A 26,623-nucleotide genomic window follows, 5' to 3' on the forward strand; every position below is an offset into this window, starting at 1 on the left:
GTTTGAATGCATTAAAAAGGAAAGTTTAACTAAGGTGAAGAGGCACTATTTTGCAGAAGATTAGTGAGAAATTGTAAATTGGGATTCCAGGAGCACTAAATCATCTGAATTGAAAAGAAAAGTTTATAGAAAGATTTCAGTAAAGAGGGGACATATTGAAGAGAATGAGGGTCAATAAAGAGGGAAAATGTTCGGATATTCAGCAAAGGAGGAAGGGAAGAAAGAAAATAGGCTGAAAAGGGATGAAAAAGAACTAAGGGAAAAATATGATTTAAAAGGATTTTTATACATCATTCCTGTATGTCAGATATTGGGAAACATCATTCGCAAAGATTTCTCCCCATGAAAATGTTAAAATATCTATTTTTCTTGTATGCATAATAGAGTGGTAACTGCTTGATGATGCATATGGAACAAAAAGGGTCATGCCTGAGTTAGAGAAGGAAAAGTTGAATGACAAAACCTCAGAAAGAGAAGTACACTGGATCTAGAAGTCAAATGAAAGCAGAGGTTTGAATGATACCTGAATTCTCTGTCTCATATTGGGTCTACATGCCAGCTTCATTGTCATCCACCATGGACAGGATGCCTGCACAAAAGAAATGGCTGGCTAGTCTTCTCACCCTCACATCTCAAGGTCTTACTAATAGAGACCAACCCTGTCTGCTACGATATGAATGCTGTGTCCCCCCAAAATTTATGTATTGGAATCCTAACCCCCAGAGATGATGCTATTAGGAGGTGGGGACTTTGGGAGGTGCTTAGGTCATGAGGATGGAGCCCTCTTGAATGAGATTAGTGTTCTTCACCAGAAACCCACCATGATGGCACCTAGATCTTGGACTTGAATCTTCAGAATTGTGAACTGTTGTTTGTGAGCCACCCAGTCTGTGGCATTTTTTGTGAAGAGCAGCCTGAAGAGACAAAGACACTGTCTCAGGTCCATTTGAAGGAATGGGGGAGGGCAGTCACCTGCTTAATGGAGAAACAAAATAGAACATGGGGCTTCCCTGGTGGCGCAGTGGTTGAGAGTCCGCCTGCAGATGCAGGGGACACGGGTTCGTGCCCCGGTCCGGGAAGATCCCACATGCCGTGGAGCGGCTGGGCCCGTGAGCCATGGCCACTGAGCCTGCTTGTCCGGAGCCTGTACTCCGCAACGGAAGAGGCCACAGCAGTGACAGGCCCGTGTACCGCAAAAAAAAAAAAAAAGAAAAAAATAGAACATGATATGCATATTGTTAACAGGTGATCCAATTTATGTAGAGTGGAAAACATCTTACATAAAGTAATAATTCATTGCTGTGTATGTTCAGAGGTTGAACTAAAGTATTAAGAAAAATATCACAGAGCACTCATCAAATATGTATTGAGCACTTGCTGTCTGTGAATGTGAAAGCTGACTCTAGGAGCTCTAGCAGATAACTAAGCATTCAGATGTCTTAAAATTCTGCCTGCGTCTCATGTTTTCAGAGTTCCAGTGGGCAGGGCAATCCTTCCCAAACATGTTAAATATCCCCATAGTTTATTTCAGCATTCCCAGACTTTATCCTCCCCTACCCACAGATACTGTTCAGTCTTTCAACTTCCTTTTCTCAAGTGTTCATTTTCTTTGTTCTTCCTCTTAGTTCATGATCATAGTATAATTTTGAATTGGACTAGAATTGGAGAAGATCATGAGGAGAAGGAGGAGAGAGATGGGAAATTTGTCTGACTCCATGAAATAATGTAAATCTGCATTTGGAGATCAGCTTGAAATGGCACTTCAACTAAAATCATTTTGATATACAGGGTTTTAGACTATTCCTATGGTTGTTATGTTAAAGTACATATACATATGCATATATATATATTATATATTAAAGTTTATATATAATGTATAGATCTATAATATAATGTATGCATATAATATATAATATAATATATGCACATGTGTATGTATTTATATATATATATAATTATATATGTTATTATTAGTAAGATAGTATTACTCCACAAATACTCGGGATTCAGGATTCAGTCTGGTTGTATAAGGCTTCCATATGATGGAGACTAAAGTAATAATATTCTTTCTTTAACATAAAATGTATTTATAATATAAAACATTTCAACGATATACAAGTTAAATACCTTTAAAACACTTGATAACATTTTTAAAGACAGAGAATATATATTATATTAGAGCACAGGTTGACAAAATTTTTCTGTTGGAGCCAGGTAGCAACTATTGTAGCGTTTCAGGACCGTGCTGTCTCTCTGTGGCAACTAACTGCCATTAGGGTGTGAAAGTGGCCACAGACAATATGTAAACATATAAGCATGGCTTTTTCGTTTATGCACATTTTAATATGAATTCCATACATCTTCATCAATCAAAAATATTATTCTCCTTCTGGTTTTTTTCAACAATTTAAAATATTAAAAAAACATCCTTGCCTCACAGCCTGATACAAAAATCAGTGAGGGCTAGATTTGGCCTATATGCCAATTTCTAACTCCTGTCATAGAGCATATATAAGAAGTACATGACATAGCTCTCAGATAAAGAATGACATAGACCTAAACTCATTCTTCTCTGTGACGTTAGAGAAGTGATTTCATCCTATCTCACTTTCCATTGTTAATGAAGAAGAGATAACTTTGTAAAAATATTTTAATAAATTTTTAGTGGTTTACTGCAGCCGCATGCACTGCCTCAGGAGAACCAACTGTGCAGACCTGCCCAACTCCGCGTGCCGTGACAGCACATTGCTAGCTTGAAATTGACCATGGTGGAAATATTTATACTACAAGAACTAGTAAATTCTATAAATCAGGTATTTTTCTCCCCTAAAGAGTTTGTTGTTAAGCCTTTGCCAACAGACCTTTAAATGTAATATTTCTATGGACCCTTGGCTGCTCTGTGAATAAGACATGACAGCACAAAATAGTATAGTTGAGGCACTTTATAGGAACACTACCTAATTACTTCTCAATAATTGTTACAACTATTTTTCTTTAATGAAATGAATATGTCATTTTTACTTATCTCAAAAATTTTAGAATAGCAACAAAAGTTGACTACCTCAAAGAAACAAGATTATCACAGGCTTTGGAATTTACTTCGGTAAGAAAAAGGATTTTGATGTCACGCGAATTCATGAGAGGCATAGTAGTAGCAGTGCAGACTTGCTATTTGGATAGAGGGCCACATGCTTTACCAGAAAGAAAGAATTACACTGTACATTATAAAGAAAAACTTCAATTGACCCACATTATACAGGAAGTGTTAGAAAACAATGTTAATGGAGGCGTACTTTGCAGGTTTCATTTTAGTTTGTTTTTGTTTATTTTTCCAGATTTTAAAATATCAGATATTGAAAACCAGTTCTTAGGGTTAGATGAATTCAAGAGAATAGCTGAAAAAATTCCATAAAGACAGGGTAATAAAACAGAATTTCTGCTAGAAGTGAGTCACTGATATTGCTTATCCACTTTCTCTTTCAAAAATTTCTGAAAACACACCCTACAGATTTCCAGCCTCTTTTCCACTGTATTCTACTAACAAACTCTAGTTCATATTTTTTTGTTGTCCTAATGTAATTTCATATTATTCTATTAAAATGGGAAAAATAAAAAGCAAAACAGAAACAAAAATCTCACATTCCTGTAAACGTGCTGGGGAAAAAAATCCAAATTCAATAAAAATCTTTCATCTAGCAAGAAGTCTGTATTTTTTTTTATTGTGTGTGATGAGTAATAGCCAACATAGGAATTAAGCTAAATTGAAAAAATGAATATTTAATATTAAATATTTAATATTAAATTGAATATTTAATTTTTATTTTAATAGAAATTAATCTCTTTTGATATATTTTACCCCACTATTTGTTTCATTTTCAGTTTCCATTTCTCCACTCATTCCTTAAACGTATCCTCAGATTCTGTCTACATATTTCCCATGGTATTACATTCAGATCTTATGGTTTCACGTGCACTGATGTTTGCCATCTTACTCTCTCAAATCTCCCCTGAGCTTCAGACATATATCCAGCTCCAGTTGAATGTGATTGAAAGAACACTTAAAGTCAACAAGTTTATAAGCAAACTCATCAATTTGCTTCCATCCCATTCTATTGTATTTCCTATTATGTTTGAGGGTAGAACCATCTATTTCAGTGGTTTACAAACTCTATGTAACCCACACAGAGCATAAAGTTCATAAAGTTTTTACAGAGCATAAAGTAACAGTGTCTTTCTCCAGCCATAACTCTCTGTTAAGGAATATTTCCTTGAAGTATGCAGGCAGATATATAAAAAATATCCTATGTGTGGAAGGAATAAGAAAACTTACAGGATGCACAAAATAACAAATCTTAATACCAGTGCTTGGAGAGAAATTTGTAACAGTGAAAGCCTATATTAAAAAAAAAAAATGAAAGCTCTCAAGTCCATAACCCACTTTTTCTATGAAACTAGAAAAAGAAAACTACAGTACACACAAAGAAAATAGAAGAAAAGAAATAATGATAATCACAGTGGAAAAATCAAATAAAAAAGAGAAAATAATAGAGAATATAAAGAAAACTAAAAGTTAATGTTTTGAAAAGAAACAAAATTGACAAACTTTTGGGCTAGACTGACCAGACAGACAGACAGGTGGGGAGAAGAGATGGATAAGAAAGTGAAAAGACTGGAAGGAGATATTTATATATCATACTACTGATAAGGGACTGGCATCCAAATATGTAACTTACCTTTACAACTTAATAATGCAAATAAAAAACAAACAAAAAATGAGTGAAGAAAATTCAAATAGATATTTCTCCGAAGAATATACACAATGGGCAATAAACACATGAAAAGATGTTTAGCATCATTAGTCACTGGAGAGATATAAATTAAAATCACAGGAAGATGCCACTTCACATCCACCTGGATGACTATAATCAAAAGGTCAGATAATAAAAAGTGTTGGTGGGCTTCCCTGGTGGCGCAGTGGTTGGGAGTCCACCTGCTGATGCAGGGGACACGGGTTCATGCCCCGGTCTGGGAGAATCCCACATGCCACAGAGCGGCTGGGCCCATGAGCCATGGCCACTGAGCCTGCGCATCCAGAGCCTGTGCTCCGCAACGGGAGAGGCCACAACAGTGAGAGGACCACGTACCGCAAAAAAAAAAAAAAAAAAGTGTTGGTGAGGATATGGAGTCATGGGAGCTGTCACTCATGGTTGGTGGAAATATAAAATAGTACGGCCATTTTGGAAAACACTTTGGCAGGTCCTCAAAATGTTAAATATAGGATTATCTTCTGAATAGTCAATTCTGCTCATAGATACATATCCAAGAAAATTGAAAACATATGTCCACATTTTTAAAAAAGCACATGAATGTTGACAGCAGCATTATTTATACTAGCCCAAAAGTGGAAACAACCCAAGTGTCCATCAAACGATTAACTGATAAGTAAAATGTGACATACACATACTACTGATACATGCTACAACATGGGTGAACCAGAAAGCACTATGCTAAGTGAAAGAAGCCAGTAACAAAAGACCACATATTGTATGAAATGTCCAAAATAGGCAAATCTATGAGGACAGTTAGTAGATTAGACAAATCTATAGAGACAAATAGCCTAGGGATGGGTGTGGAGTATGGGGACAGGCTGAGGTTTTTGGGGGACAGTGACAATGTTCTCAACTTAGATTGTGGTGATGGTTGCATAAGTTTGAATATGCTAAAATCCAATGACTTGTAAAAAAATTCCAATAATTTATTTTGAAATCGAATTTTTAAAATGTGTAGAGTCATTTGTTGTTGTTTTTTGTGAAAGAAATCTGTAATTACAGATTTAAGCATCAGGCCAAATGATTTAAGCATCAGGTCAAACTTCAAGTATTTTATAATAGAGATACTGGTACAAATGCATACTTTCTTATGATTTTGTCCTAAATTTTTCCTTAGGTTTTCATCTTATGTATTTTCAACCTGACTTCTACTAAATACATGCGAATTTTTATTGCACTGACTGGTCAACACATCTTAAACTAGCAAATCTAAAACCCGTGCTTCCCCAGATCAGTTCAGGCACAAATATTTTAATAGTCTGTCAACATTCATATAAATTGTTTGAAACTTTCCCAGCAATTTTCATAGATTCATGTAGAATGAGCTTTATGGTTTTCTGAACACAGGTCAAAGAAAAAATTTAAATTCTTTTAAAGAATTTAAAAATTTAAATTCTTTTATTTGAAAATCTTAAGAAATTTCACTTTTTATTCCTGCTTACTTCCTAGGCTTACAATGTAACTGTAAGTCTTTGTGTTTTTATGTTCACTGTGATACAATTATCAGTTGACTACCATGCACAACAAGTTAGAAAAATTTGATTCTGATAGTAAAAGAAAAGTTAAAAAAAAGAAAACAGTGTATGTGCTCTCATTGTACTATTACTTTGTAAAATAACTACAATTAATTATTATGAGACTTAAGACTACATGTTGTTTTCTGATTATCTCTAAAAATATAAATAACATTGTGCTATATATACTACATCTACATTCAGAAAATCAATAGAGCTGTCCTCAGTTGTCTACATTGCTACATGTCTTACCTTTGTCTTGGCAAGCTGATGAGGGGTTGTTTATGACATCTCTTGCTAAGGCTAAAGAGCTTGTGTACAATTTTCTGTGCCTTTAGGAAAAGTTGCTTCATGCTGTTCTCCAGTTGTTCATAGCGGCGCTGAAAATTAGAGTCCATTGTCCACAAATGCATTATGGTAGACGTGTTGAGGAAATAATTCATGGGTAGCCTTTTCATAAAGAATTTGAATTCATCTGAAAAAATGTCAAAATTCAACACTTTAATAATAAAATAATTATTTTCCCTTTTCCCCAAAACACATTTAGTATGTTAACGTTAAAAAAGAATACAATCTATTATTTTCTGTGTAGCAAATTAATGGCAAGAAGAAAATTTATTTTATGCTTTAGGATTGTTTTCTTTTTTTGTTCCCCTCAAGAAAGAACATTCACAGAAAAAGATAATTAAAATAATCATGCTACAGCAAATAATGGGGGCAGAAAGTTTAAGGTGAACTTAATTTTTCCGCATTCTACTTTCGATGGTATTTGAATTTGATGGTATTGAAGTTTTTCCCATAGGTAGTGGTCATTAATCTAGCTTTCATTTTTGGCAATAGTATTAATAATTTGTTCCAAGTATTGTTCATTAAATAAATATTTTCAGAAAATTTCACTAAATTAGTATGTGTATGTATATATATATATATATATATATATATATATATATAAAATCATTACTAAATGATTATATTGTTTAAGGAAAAATAGGAAACTTTTATAGTGTAAAATATAATATTCAACTATGTACTCTGGTTGTTCCCTTAGTAACTGACCACATTTCAATTTGTTAAAACAACAGTTTAAAACCTAACTGTATACTTAAGAGAAAAAAATAAAAAAGAATTTAAAGCTCCAGTATTGGCTTTCTGTGTGTGTGTCAATAATTACCATGTCTAAATTATTTTCTTTTCAATTGTCTAAGTAACTAACAGTAGGAACAAAAGTGGACACAATAAAATAATCATCTAAAAGGTCTATTAATTACCTCAACACAGAAGAGCCAAAAGATAGAGACAACCCAACTATTCATCAATAGATGAATGGCTCTACCAAGTGTGGTATATACGTAAAATAGAATATTACTGGGCCATAAAAATGAATGAAGTTCTGATGCATGCTACAACATGGATGAACCTTCAAAATATCATGCTAAAAGTGAAATAAGCCTGAGAACAAAGGACAAGTATTGTATGATTCCACTTATATAAAATATTTAGAATGTTCAAGTTCATTGAGACAGAAAATAGATTAGAATTTACCAGGGGATGGGGGGAGAGCAGATGGGAAGTTTTTGCATAATAGCTATAGAATTTCTGTTTGGGGTGATAAAAACTTTTTGGAAAAAAGATAATGGTGATGGTTGCACAGCATTGTGAGTGTAATTAATGTCACTAAATTGTACATTTAAAATGGCAAATTTTATGCTATATACATTTTACCACAAAAATATTTTTAAAAACAGAAACAAAGAGAGTAGAGCCTTCTCCCCATCTCTCCTTTTCTTCTTAAATATTATGATCATGGACTCAAAACATAAACTTTTTATTTATTTTAGTATTTCTTTAAAGGATTTATTGTGTTTAGCATATCACATTGCCCCCAGTTCCATGTTGGAGTGGCTGGGTTTCCTCTGCATATATACTCCAGCACAGGACAAGATTTGGAAAATGTTTTCAGTGGCTGAAGATGTATTATTTAGTAAGTGATACAAGCCACATTTTAGTCACTATTCTACCCATAAAATGTTATATGGCATACATTAAACCTCAGTCTCTCTGTGCCTTAATTTCCTCCTTTGTAAATGAGATAGAAAGTTTTGGATAATAATAATCTCATTTTATTTTAAAATTCTATGATATTACAGTTGTTTTAAATGACTGTTAGTTTTAAATATCCAATTCAAAAACAGTTGTTTTCAAATAGCCAGTTACAGGCGTTAGTGTTTAACTGAACTTGGACAAGGTATGTTAATACCGATTCCTTATTAGTAGAGAATGGCTCAATTGCAGTGTTTCAAAACCTTCAAATTATCATCCACATTTTAAAAAATATGCCATTTACATGGGAAAAGATAAACTACACTGATACATATACATATTTAAAGCAACTAATTTATATTTTTATAAATCAGGACTATTTCGATAATCAAATCCAAACTATTTCATCAGTGATGGAAAATGCAACTTTTAGACAATTAACAGAAAATTATATTCATGAATTTTGGGGTTGATATTTTTTCTAGAGGAAATAAATACAAAGTTCTGGCATCTTTTGGACATTAAAGGTATAGACTTTACCAGAAGAAGAAGGAAAAATAAAACAAAAGGAAAAAATAGGACATTTTATTGCAAAATCTATGGGGAAAGATTTTTGAGGATATATCCATTTGATGTGCTTCAAATCATTTTTTTAAGCAAGCAGGGTATAAATAAGAGATACATTTTAAAATTCCAATTTCACAGTACCCTACGTTTTGTTTGGTCCCATATGTCTCTTTTGAGAAACTCTCTCCTTTGAATAAAGGAGTTCGTGCATGGAAACTAGAAAGCATTCCTTGGATTATGCACAGAGCAGATGCCACTACTGTGAAAACTAATCATTCATTTCATTGTCATCTTTTACTTGAACACTTTTGACAAGCCTTTATTGTTTCATGGGTATGCATATTTTAGTTATTTTCATTGTTTGTTATAGTAGTATTATGATAGTTTCTAAATCAGTAAATTTCATTCACGTTAAAGAATATGTTAATTTATTTAATTTTACCAAAGTGTATGTAATAGTGTATGTCCGTTGAAAACTGGCACTATGTAATTTCTAAGAAACAGTTTTAACATGACATTTGAATAATTACTTCATTATGAAGTCATTAAGAGTCACCACTGACAGTCACCCAAAACATTTATTGGACACCTGTTGTGTACAAAACATACAGATGTTTCAGTCTATGAGTGAGAATATGAATAAACCTTTCATCTTATTTTTTTTAAATGACAAATAATATTAAATATTTTTAAATGTTAAAATAACATCTTATCTAAAATTCATTCTACTTAGAAGTCAATAGAATCTCCAGAAATATTCCTGTGGATATCTTTTCTTTTATTTTTGGCAGTTAGTAAAGTCCTTATTTATAGAATATGAAAATGAAATTTGAATGATACATTAGAATTATTATATAAATCTAGAGATTTACATAACTACAAAGAGAAAAGATAATGATTAGGGGACACCAGATAACATTTTACCCTACAATAATTTCCAAACCCATGTAGGACATAAAGTGCTGCTGTTTTTCAAATGGCAAGTAAACAATGACTAGCCATACTTTTTGGGGGGATAAATTTATAAAAGAAAACAAATTAATGTCATATAAAAATAGCCCAGGAGAAATATATTCAATATCTGAATTACTAGACAGAGATTAATCTGGAAATCCCTGTTTGCTAAGTATGTATGAACTGAGTACTTTTGCTCAGCATAGTTTTGAGGACTATAGAGAAACAAAACAACAACAACAATAATAGTAGTGGTAATAAACATCCTATATGCTGGAAGGAATTTACAGTCAGTCAGTCGTCTTCACAAAACTAATTCACATGAAGCAAAAAATAATACGAAGGTAGTTGTATGATATTAATGAATTCTGTGGAGGTGAAGAGAATTAGGGTAGGTGACGTCTTTCCAATAAATTACAGAAGACTAGCCAGGCACCATGTTAATTCTCTAGATTACAACTATTCCTCCATTAAAAATGAGTTTTTTTCTAAAATAGCTGAGTAAGGTCTGTTGTTTTTTTCCCCCTCTCCTCTAATGCAAACTCTAGCTAACATTTGATATCCAATTAGCTAATTTTGGAACTAATTCGCTCTCTCTCTCTGTTAACACGAGTTCTTACTTTGGTAGGAACTCAATTTTAAGTGCTTTAAATATTAACTCAATCCCCCCAATAATCCTTCATGTAAATTTTACTGGAGCTGTTATGTATGTAGAATGCCGACGATTTTTAGTTTCATGACTTCAATGTCAGCAAAAATATTTTACTAATGCTACTGCATTTGTATATTGATCTTATGTATTTATATATTTATGCACATTATTCTCATGCTTCACAGTTGAATTAAATAGGTAAGAGTGGAGAACGGAACATTTTCAGGATGTAAAAGAACCAGCCATAATACATAGAGCCTGATTTGTGTTTCTGCCTTTATTGATGAGCATGAAAATCATTGACCAATGTATTGATAATGCATTTTCACATATTCAGAACCTCTGATCAGAACTGCTTTGGAATATATTTTCAAAGGTGTTTTAAAGCATTCTAAATTTTCTAGAGCTTTGGGAGCTCATAATTTACTTCCTCAAAAGTGTAGGAAAGTAATCAGATATTTTGTGTTATTTAGAGACAATTTCTTGAGTTGTAAATCCACCAAAATATCCAAAACAGAAGCTGTTTCCATTAGAAAGTAGGACTATGGGTAGGGAGGACTCAGGGAGGAAACTTGTGCTTTTATGGTATTTATTATTTCATATGAATGTGTTATTTTACTAAAATTTAAAGAAATATTGTGATCAGTAAAAAAACATAGCCAAAAAATACTATTAAATTGTCAGTACACTATGTTTATATCTTATGTTTCATACATTTACATAAAATGCTATTATTTAGTGACTTGCTAACATAAAAGTAAAAGCGTACTGGCTCACATTCCATGTTTTTTTTCCTGTATCAATTAACATAGTGGTACACTCAAAGTATCTTTTCAGTAGAAATGACAACGCAATATGGATAATAATTTCAAGTATTATGAAAGCATAGCAATAGTCTTACTACAATAACAAAATATTGTACAGTATATAGCAAAGTATGTAAAGAACATGGACACAGAAAAATCTTTAAATGAAAGGATGTAATAGGCAAAAAAAAAATGTGTATCAGATATATAAGAAGAATCCACGCAAACATTTGTTTTTAAGCAGGAAGCATAATCGTTTCTCATTTTGTGATACTACTGGTCTAGTGTCTTCAAACTCCTGTCTCCTGCTTATGTTTGTAAACACAGGATTTTTTGAAATAATACATGTTAATAACATATTCTAGTAACACAAATTTTCTGTAATCAGTAAGTTAAAAAAGCAAACATTATCTCCTTATACTGAATGCAGTACCAAGGCCTTATCTATACATGAACACATGGCAAATATAGTCTGTTTCTATGGATGGATTTTCGTTTATCAGTTTGTTTAGCTTTCAGTAGGTTTATACCTATACGGAGTACTACCTCCAATGCTGACAAATAAATATCAAACTACCTACCACCGGACCTCAAAGTTATTGCTCAACCAGAATCCCTTCTAATAAAGCTGTTTCTTGTTTCTTGAGAATCACAGTTTCCTAGAAGATAGTATGGATTCTTCTATCTTCCTCTGATTTTCAAGGACAAAGATTTGCCTAGCAAATAAATTGTGAACCTTGACGTTCCAGAAATGCAAGCCTTAAGTAGGTAAGACACAAAACTGAGAAACAAATGCAAAAGTGCATAGGAAGAAGGGCTGATGGGGAAAAAAAAGTCAAGACAGAGAAAACTTAGGCAATGGGTGTCCTGAATGGCAGAAGTTACCAATGGCTGAAACGACAATCTGACCTTTGACGGAGTACAGAATAGGCAAATTTTGACCCATTCCATAATCCTGACTAGAACTGGCTGATTTTTAACTTTCACAAAGTATTTTTTTCCCTCCAAACATTTCTCAGGGACTATTTGAGTCCCTTGTACCAGTTTAGAATTTTGTCAACTTCTACAGTAAATCACTGAGACGACTTTGAGTGGTCACATATCAATGCAAGTCTATTCAAACAATTCTATAAGCCACGGGTATAGAGTTTACGTTGAAATTGACAAAATACTATAATGCTGCATAAAGTAAACGGCAAGCCTGTTCAATAGCTTGTGAACTGGCCAATTTTCTGAGGCTACAAAGGGGTTCAAGCGGGCATAAATCAGAAGTCGAACCTAATTCCTTAGTAGCTGCCTAGAAATAAGTTGTGCTTTTTCTGACCGTTTTCTTTTTCTCTGAAAGATACATCATATTTTTACATTAAAATACTTCAATACAGAAAGACAATGAATCTGTCCTTCACTGGATTGCCCTGTTTATGAACCCCTCTTCAAATGTTTGAGAACTTACCCAAATAGAGCTTTATCTCTATAATTATAACTATGTTATTTCTATAGTTATAGTTTATCTCTCTAACTATAACTAACTAACCCTAACCCAGGTCGTCACTTCCCCAGTGCCCTTGCAGCTACAGAGTGGATGCATCATCTAAGCTATAGAAATCAGGTGTACCGACGCAGAGTTTGGATCTTAAGCTGTTGATGCAATAACAAAGAGGATGCCTAGAGCAACTCTCTAAGGAGATAGTGGTTACAGCAGTAATGGCAGTGCTATTGTATGGTCAGGCCACTCAAGATGGCTATTCTCTTGCTCTCTGTCCATCCCCTGCTTGACCAGTGCCTGCTTCACCTACACCCCGCTCACGTAACGGACCTTCCTAAGTACTTGCCCCAGGCTTCAGCTAGTGATTGTTCTAGCTTTAGATCAGAACTCTCCACTATGCTTATCAAAGGGGGATGCCCTTCTGCTGGTTTCCTTGGCAACCAATAAGCCAACTTGATGTCAATTCCCCTATAACTGGTAACCTCCCCCTGTCTATGGGAGCAAAGACGGCCATTCTATCCTGTCCTGGTGTCTGCAGCACACGATGGGAGTATCACTCCAGGACCTTGCTTCAGACGTGTGAGCTCCCCCATCCATTAAACCATTGAGGTCTCTGTCACTGACTCTGGGCTCTTTCTTCAGTCTTGAAGCTGGGCAAGTACAAGCGTTTCAGGCCTGCGGGGTGCAGCTCGACAGCGAGCCACTGTTCATTGCATTTAGCAATCGTGACCTCACTAAATAAGTCTTCTGCAAGATTTTTCCCTTGGTCCCAACTATGTAGCACAAGAGTATGCTTCTCTAGCTTTCTTGATGATTCTATATGCTATCCAATATCCTTTCATAGGTTCCTTATCAGGTTGGGTCAGCTAGAGCCTGTTTTTCTTACTTGCAGCAAAAAGTTTGGGTGATGGAGGTACTGGTATAGGAAGTGGTTTGGAAGAGTCTCCATGGACAATAAGGAGAGGATGTGCTTGGTTTTCTGGATTAGTTGGGGAAAAAACGCTTTTTAAATCTGTACAGTATTAAAGGTGGAAGTTTGACAACAGAAGTACCACCCGTGCTCACCTAGAGTGAAGTTTGTTGTAGAAATGGCATTTGGGATTATGTGCCTACATAGAACTGAATGAGGAACATAAAAAATTCAAAGACTGAGGGTGACTTGGTTACTACAAATAGAGATAGCTTGCTTAAAGAGCTCAAAATCCTATACTTTTTTTTTTTTTCCTCAAAGCACAGAAGGAGTACTGGTGAGTACTGGAGGCTTTCAAGGACTGTGCTAAAGGGATCTTTTATCTCTTGCAGCTGTAGGGCTTCAAAACAAACTTTTATCCCAAGATTGAATTTAAATTCCTGCCAGATCTGATAAAGTTAGAAAGAACACTGGGAAGAGATGGGAACCTGGGAACTGGAAGGTAGATATGGGGGAGGACTGGGATGAACTCAGAATAGTCCAAAGCATTAATGCTTACTTTCCTTGTCCCCATGAAATAGCACCTTCTGCCCTGCCTGATGGACTAACTCTGTCCTGCTTTCAGTCATTGTAATGATCTTAATCGAAGGAATGACCTTCATTAGGAAGCCAATGTTCATCATGTCCCACTTTCATCACCCATCATGTCCCAGGGGAGTTTATTGAAAATATTCTAATTTTCCAATGGTTATCAAGAACTTGCTGATTTTTATTGGAGAAAGAACATTAATTGCAATGGTAAAAAGAATATCTGCCAGCATCTCTGATGAACATTGTATTCTGTAGGATGGGAACACCAGTTACTGTGAAAATCTGTGTGAAATCAGATGGAATCTCTGGTTTTAATTAGGATATAATTACCCCTCTGTGACTGAAGCCTAGAAGCAGCTATTAACAATCAGAGGCACAGTGGACATGGGTACTGTAATAGGTCCCGTGTATTACTCAGAGAAGGTCTAATCTGTAGGAATTTTAGAGTTTGCTAATCAGGTCATGGTCCCTTGGGATTTAAATATGGAACCAGTGCTGTGAGGTCCTATTTAATTTGTATAATAGCAAAAAAAGTTAAGTCTGCAACAAAGGCCTGACTTGAGTTTTCATGAGCGAGAAAAATGCTGTCCCTGGTCCTGAATAATTTCAAGGACTCAGAACTCCTGCACCACAGCTTAAGTAGAGCAAATAATTCCTTTGCATTGTGAATTAATTCCTTGGGCTCCTAAATACCACAATATTCCATGAATCGGAGAGTGGCCTTATAGAAATAAGATAGCAAATTGGGTTTTCCTTGAATCCTCCTCAAATCAGGTCCAGTGGGACCCTAACCCATGCCGTATTTATTTTCCCAGTCTCTGAATAAAGAATTAGAATAGAGCATCGGCTCCCTAGCCTATTAAGTAAAATCTATAAAGGAAAGATAAAATGAAGCTTCCCTCTCTTATGAAAAGACTAAATTCAAAGTGATGTTGCTTGTTTTTTATGCCTGACACCGTTGCAGGAATTAGAGATCGGCTCAACACTGAAAATTTTGAGAATAATCATATTCCATCACTAATTAACTCACATGTTGGTGATAGCTCAATCATAGAGTAACTCTAATTAACACTGCCATTCCAGATGTGGTGGCTTACTGGTGGCAGGACTCCTCACACTAGGGATAAAGTTTCTTCTCTGGTACAAACTCTTTTCTCTATCATTGTAAACAGGGAATACTAGAAGCAATTTTCTTTCCTATGCCAGCTGCGAGAGTGAAACACTCCTATTGTATTCAAGGATCAAATCATTTCGCAGCCTATGTGCGACAACTGACTTCACAGGAATGCACACCGTCTCATCCTGTCACGGGACATATATTGTTAATGACATCATACTGAAAAGATGTGAAACACACAAGTGGCGGGTATCCTGGCTGCTGGCCCATACTTTAGCTGTGTGCAAGGTCTGCAAATACATTTTGTGAAAACTCAAGCATCTGATGCCTGAGTGAACTTTCTGAGAGTCCAGTGGATATCTTGTCCAAAGCAAAGAACAAGTAACTGTTCCTCCAGCTCCCCTTAATAACAAAGATGTACAGATCTTGGAAGTAGCGGCAGAGGAATCATCTGGTAGCATTACTTACAACAATGACTTCAGTGATCTGTCTCGGGATGTCAGAGATGCCAGCTGCAGATTCTGTTGCTCCTTATATCCTCAAGCAATCACTCTTGCTATGTGATTTAGCAATCGTTCCTGGCACAGCCTCGGGGCCAGGCTCTCCATTTCCCCTGCTGATTCTGTGAGTAAGCCAATCCGATGTCTGAACATAAATTCCTTTTCTGCTGCAGTCAGATTCTATTCTCACAAGAATGCTGACTGATACAGCTAATGGGGGCCTCAAATGTAATTAGAATCTGGAGTTCAACAAGAGTATAACAAATATTTACTGAGTGTCTAATGTGTGCCAATCACTACACTAGTTAAGTGCTAAACTACATTAATAATCATTTTTGTAGCTATGATAATAGTACTTTCTTCATAGGTTTAGCAGATTAAATTAGGTAATTATGAAAATGTAATAGAATACCTTTTACACAATTAGTGATAAATAAATGCTAGCTATTATTTTTCTTTTTATAATTTATTCCGTGATTCTATGTGTGCTGGGCTGAGCACTTTAAGTGAACTATCTCATTTAATTCTTCCAGCAGTCCTAGGAGATGGGTACTATTATTTCGGCATTTCACCGAGGAGGACGTGTGCCTTAGCAAGGTTCAGCCAATTGTTCAAAGTGACACAGTTATTAATTAGAGCCCAGAACAAAAGAAGTCTGAAAAAAGTATGGCTCCTGCCTTAATAAACATAAACTCTTTGGGGAGTTGACAGAAAAATAAAATTATTATTCCCTATATTTAAAGACTGCTTTTCTTTGGTAGACTTTTCACAAATATTATCACATCCAATCTCATAATAACCCTGCAATAGGATCGGCAGGTTTTATTGAGACTTGATGTGAAACAATTTTGAATTAAGAGATCATTACACAGAGTCAACTATGAGAGAAAAATGAGAAAAACAATGGACTCAAAGAAATATAAAAGGAGAGACCAGTTTATATTTTTTCTGAGGGGCAGGACAATGTTTTATGTTTCTTTATATTCTCCCTTTACAAAAGCCTAAGACAGCACATTACAGATAGAATGAATTAAGAATGTTTCTTAAGTGGCTTAACCAATTGACAAGATCCAGAAAGAAACAGTTGCAGCTAACTATAAACATGTATAGAATAATTCATTTGGAAAAGTAGAGTTTGAGCTTAGTCATATAAAATATGAAGCCATGAGTGACTCACGTGGGAAAATAAAGTTGAAATAAGATGTATAGTACAGTTCTAAGCCTTAATATTACTATGGAAAAAGGATTTCAGGTTGAAGGAAACATTATGAGATAAAGGCATAATGTTTTAGTTTTATGGATGGGAAACTGACAAATGGGGTTCAGATGGTAAAGTTACAGTGTATGTGAATTTCAGAGTATTGATAAATAATTAAAATATCCTGCAATGACATGTGATCATTAGTTATAAACAAAACTGTAAGTACGTACTCATGATTGCATAAGGATTTTTATATCTGGTATCTTTTAAGTATCAAGCACTCTTCTAGGCACTTAATTCTCTTAATTCTACATAGTAGTTATTGCTGTTACGTTCACTGTATTAAAACCATACCTATGACTTAAGAGATGCTGAGTAAATTTTGTCAGGTGGGAAGCCTTGTAAGTAATGCCTAGAGAAAAACTGCTGAACGCAGAAGCAATATCTGCCATGAGATCAAATCCATCTGAAACCTTGTACATCAGAGAATCCAGAGCCAGGGTGACGCTGGTGAGAAGAGAATTTACTTCATACCCTCTAAATAGGAAGTAATACCTAAAGGATATATCCTTTCTCTTGAAACAGAAAAAGCATGCCAGTCACCACCCCCTGCCCCTTATACACAAAGTGTCAATTTTTGCAGCAATTTTTATTTTTCATCAGTAATGAAAAATGGAGGCCGAAGAAGTTTAGTGATTTCCGTATGAACACAGGTCTACAGAAAAGTTGAATTAATACTTAAACTAAGACCTTTAGCTCATAATCTGTCTTTTATACTATGTGACCATCTTAGATGTCATAAACATACATGAAAATATATAATCAGTATTAAAATAATACTAATTCACATGTTATTTAACTATTAGAAACTATTTCCAAACAGGACAATTTTTAAAACTATGTAAATAAAATCACCATTTTTTATAATGTTCAAATTGGCAAATTCATAATTAAGTATAAGCATTAAGGTTTTTATCTTAAGTTATTCTTATATAGTTTATTCCAGGTATAGTTCCAAGTATAGTTAGGACTCTCAAAACACTATAGAAAAATTATCTTAGCCACTTCTCGCTTGATGGAATCTTAATAAATTATCTTAGAACTCTGGAAAACCGAACTTTAACAAAGAGTAGACACACCTTTCAAACAGTGAAACCTCTGAGAAAAAAACACCCCAGATCCTGCACAGAAAGGACAGGGAGAGTGTATCAAGAGAAAAAAGGCCTCTCCACCAGCCACAGGGCGTATCTCTACACACAGCTAGGCAGGATGGGAAACCAGGCGGTTATTGGCTCCATGATATTCAACTGAAATCTGTTTTTTTTTCCTTCCTTTTTCACAAGTCCTACATACAACTGAAGTATATACTAGAAGAAAAAAATATGATAAAATATTCAGTAAAGCAGCATCAGTATCTGTGGTAGCAAATAAATGCCTAACCTATATAAACCTATATATGTGTGTATATAGATATATATCCTTAATTCCATTCTCAAATATTTACATATTAGTTTTAATGTAGAATTAAGAGATGTTATAGTCTCTATTTTTATCATGCCATGATTGAAACGGATTCCTCGTATTTCTTGTTGAAAGCCTTTTTCTCTGAATTCAATTAACCAATACACTGTGTGTTGTGTTCTTGCAATAGATTTTTCATATTACTCAAATTTGTCAGGAACTTGGCTTTTTGAATAAAGACAACATGTGATGCTTCCAATTGTTCATGCTTAGTCTATTTATTCCAAACGAAAACTTCTCAGACTGTGGCGTTTACACTTTACACACTGCTGGCAGTCATGCTCAGTTGTTTATCATGAACCTGGCACCATCATCACCAATCCAAGGCTGAGAACTCTTTCCCTAAAGCCCCGTACTTGGACAATTCTGTGTCAGAGTCTGTCAATGAGAGAAACTTGTGAGGTGTGTGGAAGGTGGACATGAAATGGAAGCCATTATTCTCAGAAGTTTATGATGATGAACATGAGACAGTCACACACAGTTCTTTCCAGAATTCAGTGATGTGGTGGCTTCTACAGCTAGACCAGGTTCCACAGAAGTGGCAACTTGCCCAGAAGTAGCAACTTCCAAATACCTCTCCCTGGGTTCCCACTTCACAGTGGCCAGATGCTCGCAGCCTCTTGGACCTGTCCACAGACTCTGCCTTTTCCACCCATTCCATGGCTTTGAGATTAAGTGGATTATGGATGTTTCTCTGATTCCCTGTCTACCCCTTTCATCCCTTCACTTTCCAAGTTCCTCCCTCATGTAAAACACTATTTCCCATTTCAAACCCCTTTATTCCCATAATACTTTTTGTGGCTTTATTTTCCTAAGCTCAAAGGAAGAAAGCAGGTGAGGCAGCTGTGGCTGATAACCTACTACATCAATTGTCCTCTTACAGAACATTGATTTTAGTGCCGACCGCGATGGGTCCAAATATAAAACTCCTTGCAGCCTCTGGTGGATATATGACAACGTTCTGGCCAAAGTGACAAAAGCAACAATCTGCGTCTGTGTGTTTTGCGGGGCAAGGGGGAACTTCTTTGTGGATAAAGTTTTGCTTTTCAGATTTAGGTACTGCCCTCTTTTTTCTCAGCCTTTGCTGCATCCTTCTGAGTGAACTGCCGACCAGAAGCTGGAACAGCCATATTGTAACCATGGGGGAAAATCCAACGGCAAGGGAGACACTTTGGTCTTCATCTTCTTAAGCCCTTGATGCAGTCCTGGCCCTACTACCTCACTTCTGTAATATGCAGATTGTTTTAACTGAGGATGAAAAAGAAAGAGCGGGGAATGCAGATCTTTAAAGCAATAGTTCCTTGATGTCTTATCTTGAGAGCCCCTTACATTCTTAGAAATTATTGAAGACTCCTAAGAGCTTTTGTTTCTGTGGTGTATTTTATAGGTATTTACCTTGTTAAATTAAATATCTAGGGAATTCCCTGGCAGTCCAGGGGTTAGGACTCCATGCTTTCACTGTCAAGGGCCTGGGTTCGATCCCTGGTCAGGGAACAAAGATCCCACAAGTTGTGGAGTGCGACTCTCAAAAAATCTATTTACTTTTTCTTGTAAAATAACAATAATTAACCCTTTACATATAAACAATGTACTTTAATAAAACTAACTATATTTTCTAAAACAAAAAATAATAATTTGGGAGAGATTAGCATTGTTTTACATTTTTGCAAACCTCTTTAATGTCTAGCTTAAGAGAAAATACCTGATTCTTATACCTGCTTCGGCACTAGACTTACTGCCATATCACACACCCTGTAATTTCTAGACACCTCCACTGTACACTCAAGAGACAATGAAATTGGAAAAAAAGCAATGACATCTCAAAATATTATAACAAGGGGTATGATCTCATGGACCTTCTAAAAGTATCTCAGGGACCACCAGGTTTCTCCTGAGGATACATTGAGAACCTCTGTTCTAAAGAATAATATAATATAAACTGCAGTATTCAGAGTTTATGTATTAGGTAGCAAATATATATATCTTGTAGTTAAGATATAAGATAGCTATATAGTCTTATAGGTAATAACAAACATTAATACTATAATAGAAATAATAATAAACAGGATAAATTTCACAGTAAGAGGCAATATCACCTTTTATGTGTTTATCAACAGAAGATGGTATGTTTCTTATTTGAAGAAAAGGGAATCTGTGATATTTATTTCCCAAGAATTTAACATACAGTGTTTCATTTTTCAAATCATCTAAACATAATAATCAAAGATAAAAATCATATGTTAGTTTAAAGTTAACAGCTGCTGTATGCTTTCAATAATCTTGCCCTTTTTCATCATAGATTATCTTGGAATTTCATGGGGCAGAGAAACTGAACAAAAACAGTTATCATTTGATTTTTTCCTGAAATGTGCTGCCAGATTTCAAAATCGAAGCATCATATTTATTTGGTCTGCTGCAGTGGTGAGTTGCTATGACCAGAGCTCTGAAAACCACCATTACTATTCTCAGTGGAGAACTCTGAGTGACAGTCATAAAAGATATAAATGATAATCGCCTGAGAGCCTGATGCTTTTGTAGGCGCTTGGCATTATGTACAAGTGGTCTAATAATAAAATCATGGCAATATTACTTCTTTCTCACAACAATATTTTCAATAGTAATCTAAGCAATAAAAATAATAGCAGGTCTAACACCACTGGCAATATTAAATTGAAAAAGCAAATTGCAAAGCTAATGAACTTGTTATCAGAGGGATTGATCTAAAATAGAACCAATATTTCAAGCTCCCAAATAAATGTTCAATAAAATGATGCTTCACTATTGTGCAAGCATTATGGTAGTGATTTACCAAAGATATATGACTTCAAAATATCTTGCAGTCTTTCAAATGCTGGGGCAAAACACAAAGAACTAAAATGAAAGTACACTTATTTTTATGTTGCATTGGATTTTAGTTGTTCACAACACATTACTTAACTCATCCTAAAAAAACTAGACTCCCAATTTCAAGGAATAATTCTTTGTATTGGAAATAATGGAAAGCTTAGACCTTAGCCAGAAATGTTGTTGCTTCTCTGTATGAACAAATGCACTCAGTGTAATTGTTCAAGAAAGGTTTAGGAACAATTCTTTATATATTACAAACAAATTACAGGTTTCTTTTCTCTACTGGATAGTAAGGAAACATAAAAAAGATTACTATAAATTTTTACCTTTACAGGTCACTAAACATATAAACAGAAACTTATCTCTGTATTTATTTATCATCAATATCTGTCTATCATCTATCTATCTATATATCTATCAATCTATCTATCTATCAATCATCTATCTATCATCTCTTACATGTCTTGTGATTCTCAGGAAAGGCCACATTTTGCTGCTATAACAAACCGCTCCCAAATCCCAGATGCTTAAAACAACAACAATGTATTTCTTGCTAACATCACATGCACGATGGAGCAGTGGTGGGCTCTGCTGGGTCCCAGGCTCACAGAGGCTCTACCTGGAACTGCACACCCTGGAACATAAAGCCTTCCTGACCTTCACAGTCAGGAGAGAGAAAGTGATCTGTGTTTTTGTTTTTCTTTTTTACTGCCTTAGCCCATAAATGACACCTTTTACTTGCACTTATTCTTTATTTGTCAGAATTTGTCACATGGCACTATGTAACTGCAAGAGGACTAGAAAAAAAAAGGGAGTAGGTAGAATATCTGGTAAGTATTCCTCTCTCTGCCATCTGCCCTCCTAATCATCAAACATCTTTCTCTGTTCTTCTTCCCATATGTAGAACATACTCTACTCTCCCCCAGGGAAGATAACACAAATATTCCATCACTGTATCAAGGGCAAAGCCCAGGTTATCTGAGAGGTGTGGACTAGTTTGTAAATCAAGTTCAGATATGGCTCCCATTTGTTTACAGGACAACAAATTAAAGGGATGAGTTATTTGCCTCCCATACCTAATATAAATGGTGGGGAAAATAACTACACTAAACACTACTATTTGTAAAAAATGTGAACAGGAGACACAAAGAGGTTGCTGTGAGCAGCCATCCTGGAACCCACCAAGGCAGACACTGTAAGGGCTCTTTACCCTAGGGGAGGAGAGGGTTTCTTGATTAGGCCTGGCTTTACTGTCTGGGAGGTTCTTCCTTTCACGATTCCCCTTTACCAGTAACTGCATCCACAGTTCTTTTCCAGAGATAGTTCTTAGATCTGATACACTTCATTACATTTTTGCCTTTCTCTCTCTCTTAGATTTAAAGGGGACTGACGACCTGGAAGTTGTAAAGATTCTAAAGGGAGGCCACATCCTTATTCTGATCTTTTACTGAACATGCATCCCTTAGGCTTTCTCTTTCTTAACTTCTTAGCGCTTGGAGTCAAAAAGCAGTTAGTTCTTTTAAGTCTGAATGCCTGAAATGTTTGGACTTTTTCCCTTTCATGTCCCAAAGAGAGCTCATTTGCTTCTTTATCATACAGCCAAACACAGCTATTAGCTATCAACACATACCATGAAGGCTTTGCTCTTTAACCTCTTTCACTAGAACTATAATTGAATGAGGCAAGTGGCTTCCTTTGCAAGTAACTGCAGACAACAACATTACCAAAGCATAACATGGGGAGACATCTTTTCTTGCTACCTATTGATTGGTCAGTTGGCCAATATCTGCTTTGTTTTTGTTTGTTTCTCATGGAAGTATCTCACTACTAACATGCAACTACCATGGTAGTCAGGGAAGACAAGGTTATACAGTGACAACAAATCCATAGATAACATAATCTGTGTGTCTTTGTCATTATTTGGGGACTCAATGTGAAACTATTTTTTTGAAAAAAAAATCCTATAACTCTTTAATGCATAATGGTTATGCAAAAATTAAGTTACTTACCTAATAATTGCAAAATCAGAAAAATAATGTTTTGCTAATAAATTCCATATGCCTGTATTTATAATAATAAAATCCAAGAGGCTCTAAAAACCAAAGAAGAATTTATAATTAATTTGACAACCAAGCCCGATCTTATCTACTTTCTCTTGGAAACAAATCTTTCCTGAAGCAATATGAGGCTACTACATACACCCAGACAATGTGGAGTGTTGAGTAATATGTAGTATTTGTATCATATTATCATTCTAAAAGGTGAAATATTATAAATTCTGTAGCACATATTCCCCAAATATGTTTTACATATGGTACTATGGACCTGTAATTCCTAAATCATGTAGAATAATGGGGTATCATGTGTGACTGCTTGTACATAGTACTTCAACACACATTATGTCTCCCCATTTTTAGTATATTTAAATTTGTGACCTTTCCCCCATTCAGTACGTATTTTCTTTCCGATATGTATGTTGTTATTATTGTTAGTGTTATAACCCTCTGGGTTATAAAGATATTTATTCAGTGTAATTGCCTTTTGTATAAGTTAATATCCCACTTTGCAAGTACTCATTTTTGTCAATCAAAAATCCAATACTTTGTGATAAGTTACGGCATGTAGGAAAGAATAGAGAAAATATCTAAGGAACTAGGTAAAAATATTGATGCCAAAAATCTGAGCACTGGTTCTGTATCTTCCTTGCTTACTGATGAAGATTAATCACATCTCAGAACATCCATGATTGCTTTGCCAGCACTGTGATAGAGATTGAATTTCATCTTTCTCACAGTTCCCACCCATTACTTACAAAAGTATCAATAAATGTATTGGCAACCGCTGTAGAGATGAAAGAAAACAGACTTGCTATAAAAGGAATATTAAACAAATTGGGTGAGTTAACCTATAAAACAATATCTGAGTAATAAAAAAGTCAAGAGAAATTTAAGCACTATAAGGGAAGTAATATATTTAAATTCAGTAGGTTTTACTTTGTACAAAATTATGTGAAGTATTTCTATGAATAGGATGTGGTTACCAGCTTTGCGGGGATAACAGTACCTACTAAATGGAGCAGACATCAGTAGAATAAGATCATACCTACCTTTCTCCTTTCTTTTATTACAATGTCAACATAATATTTAAAATATCTCAGCAAACTCTTCCCTTCGCCACTTTAATAAGCAGATTTGACAGGTGCAGCACTAGCAGGGGGCTCATAATGTATTTAAGTTTGAAAATGAGGCAATTATATTTCAAAGTTCTGATTGGCTATATTTTAATTTCAGAACTATGAGAGGCACTGATTTAGCTGGTGGCTTTCTGAAGTAACCTTATACATTTGCACCTGTTCATTTTATTAAAACAGAAACACCTTGCCAGAGGTGAGAAGAGGATACTGGTCACAGAAACCATGACAGCCTGGCCCCTCTGCTCTTACTATTGATTACATTTCTTGACAGTCACATGGGAAGTTAATTACTAGTAGGCAATTAACACCCTCGCAAAATAATAAGGAAAACATAATTATACTGAGAACTCCCTAAGACTTTTTGTAATCTTAAATGTGATATTCCCAGGTCTCTGAATAGCTCTGGCAACCCAGATTTTGGCATTTCTTTTCATCTACATTCTTTAACCCGGGTCCTGTCCTTGACAAAATGTGGTAATTATTAATACTATATTTCCTTTCAAATTACTAAAAAGAATACTAAATTTTCATCCATCTAATTAAAAATTCCCCAAGGAATTTTTCAGTGAAAGCAAGATAAAATTTACTTTGCATATAAAGTGAATCATCTTTCTAGAAAAATAGATCTGCTTGAAAAAGACTCAGGATACCTTATCTAATATTAGTTTGTAATCTCATTAAATTAAATTTCTGCCTTCTCTATTACAGGATGGGAGCTCAATGAATAGATTCTAAATCCAGGCTATCTAGGCTTTAGTTCCCACACTGTCTTCCAGAAATCCTATGACCTTGGGGAAGGTTATTTACCTTCTCTGTGATACATCTGTTCTATAAAGTGGAGTAACGGGTTTGCAATATTTATTGTCATTAATTTTTTCCTGAACACTAGGTGTTCCCGTTCAGAGAGAGGCACCTTATGAAATGCTTCACAACACATAATAACGTGTCCGCTCCTCTTGCCCCAGTCTTTACTTCGGGGAGACATGATGAAAGGTAATGCAGTTTTTTCCCCCACAAGTAGTCCAATACCCTCACAGATCAGGGGCCAAGAAAAACGAACTGGTTCCACTTAGAAAGAGAAAGGAGACAGCTGTCCCCTTCCCTACCTAAAGGTCTCCTTGGAAACAAATGAGCTTGAATCTGAACTTCAGCTCTTTGGTATGTGAATGAAATAGCTTCAGGAACCAGCTAACCTCCTGTGTTTCAAATTTTACATCATTGTCTCACAGCCTAGAGTGTCTCCAAATTCTGGATCTTCACCCCTCCTTGAAAAGTACAGACCCAGGGAGACAGTCGCTGCTGTCTTCCTAGCCCTTGGGGCTTAAGCAAGGAAATTAGCATGGGTTGTGACTATTTGGCTCTCTTGCAATGATAAATTAAGTTTTATTATCCTTTGAAATCAGAGCAATCAGCTTCTGCATTAGGGAAACAGAGCTAACCATTATGGTAGGTGAACATGTCTTTAGGAGTCTAAGAATTGTTGCAGCACAGGTAAGAAATCCAGCGAAGGTATATATTCTCACAAGAAATAAGTAGCCACCTGAGAGGATTTGTGAGGTTTAAGTGAGTTAGTGATGAAATTACTTAATAAATCACTTATAATTAGCTACTCAAAAATAGCAAAAAAGAGTCTAGCTCTAAATGATTTTTCGATGACTTTAGAAGTCAATATATTACCTATATTATTTAAATATGAGAAAAACTTTAACACACTGTCATTTAATACTAAACCTCCTTTTCTTAAGTTTTCATTTTAAAATAATAAAAATCCATAGGGAGCTACAAATTGGTACAGAGACACCTTTTATTCAGTGTCTCCTACTGATTACATTTTACATCAAGATGGCACAGTATCAAAACCAGGACACTGATATGGAACAATGCAGGTGTAGAGT

General features: G+C 35.2%; 1 protein-coding gene across 3 annotated transcripts in view; it reads right to left on the reverse strand.

The window, feature by feature from the left end:
* The window catches only part of BRINP3 (BMP/retinoic acid inducible neural specific 3), a gene marked incomplete at both ends in the record, with an annotated part of 403,154 nt that overhangs the window by 76,546 nt on the left and 299,985 nt on the right, over positions 1-26,623 (reverse strand). For all 3 annotated transcript variants that reach the window (XM_079696401.1, XM_079696400.1, XM_079696402.1), the window contains one exon: positions 6,596-6,818. In XM_079696401.1, coding sequence (XP_079552527.1) covers positions 6,596-6,818 — 223 coding nt within the window. The remainder of the gene's footprint in view (positions 1-6,595; positions 6,819-26,623) is intronic.

The sequence above is a fragment of the Hyperoodon ampullatus genome (genome assembly GCF_949752795.1).
Source record: "Hyperoodon ampullatus genome assembly, chromosome: 2".
NCBI classification, from domain to species: domain Eukaryota; kingdom Metazoa; phylum Chordata; class Mammalia; order Artiodactyla; family Ziphiidae; genus Hyperoodon; species Hyperoodon ampullatus.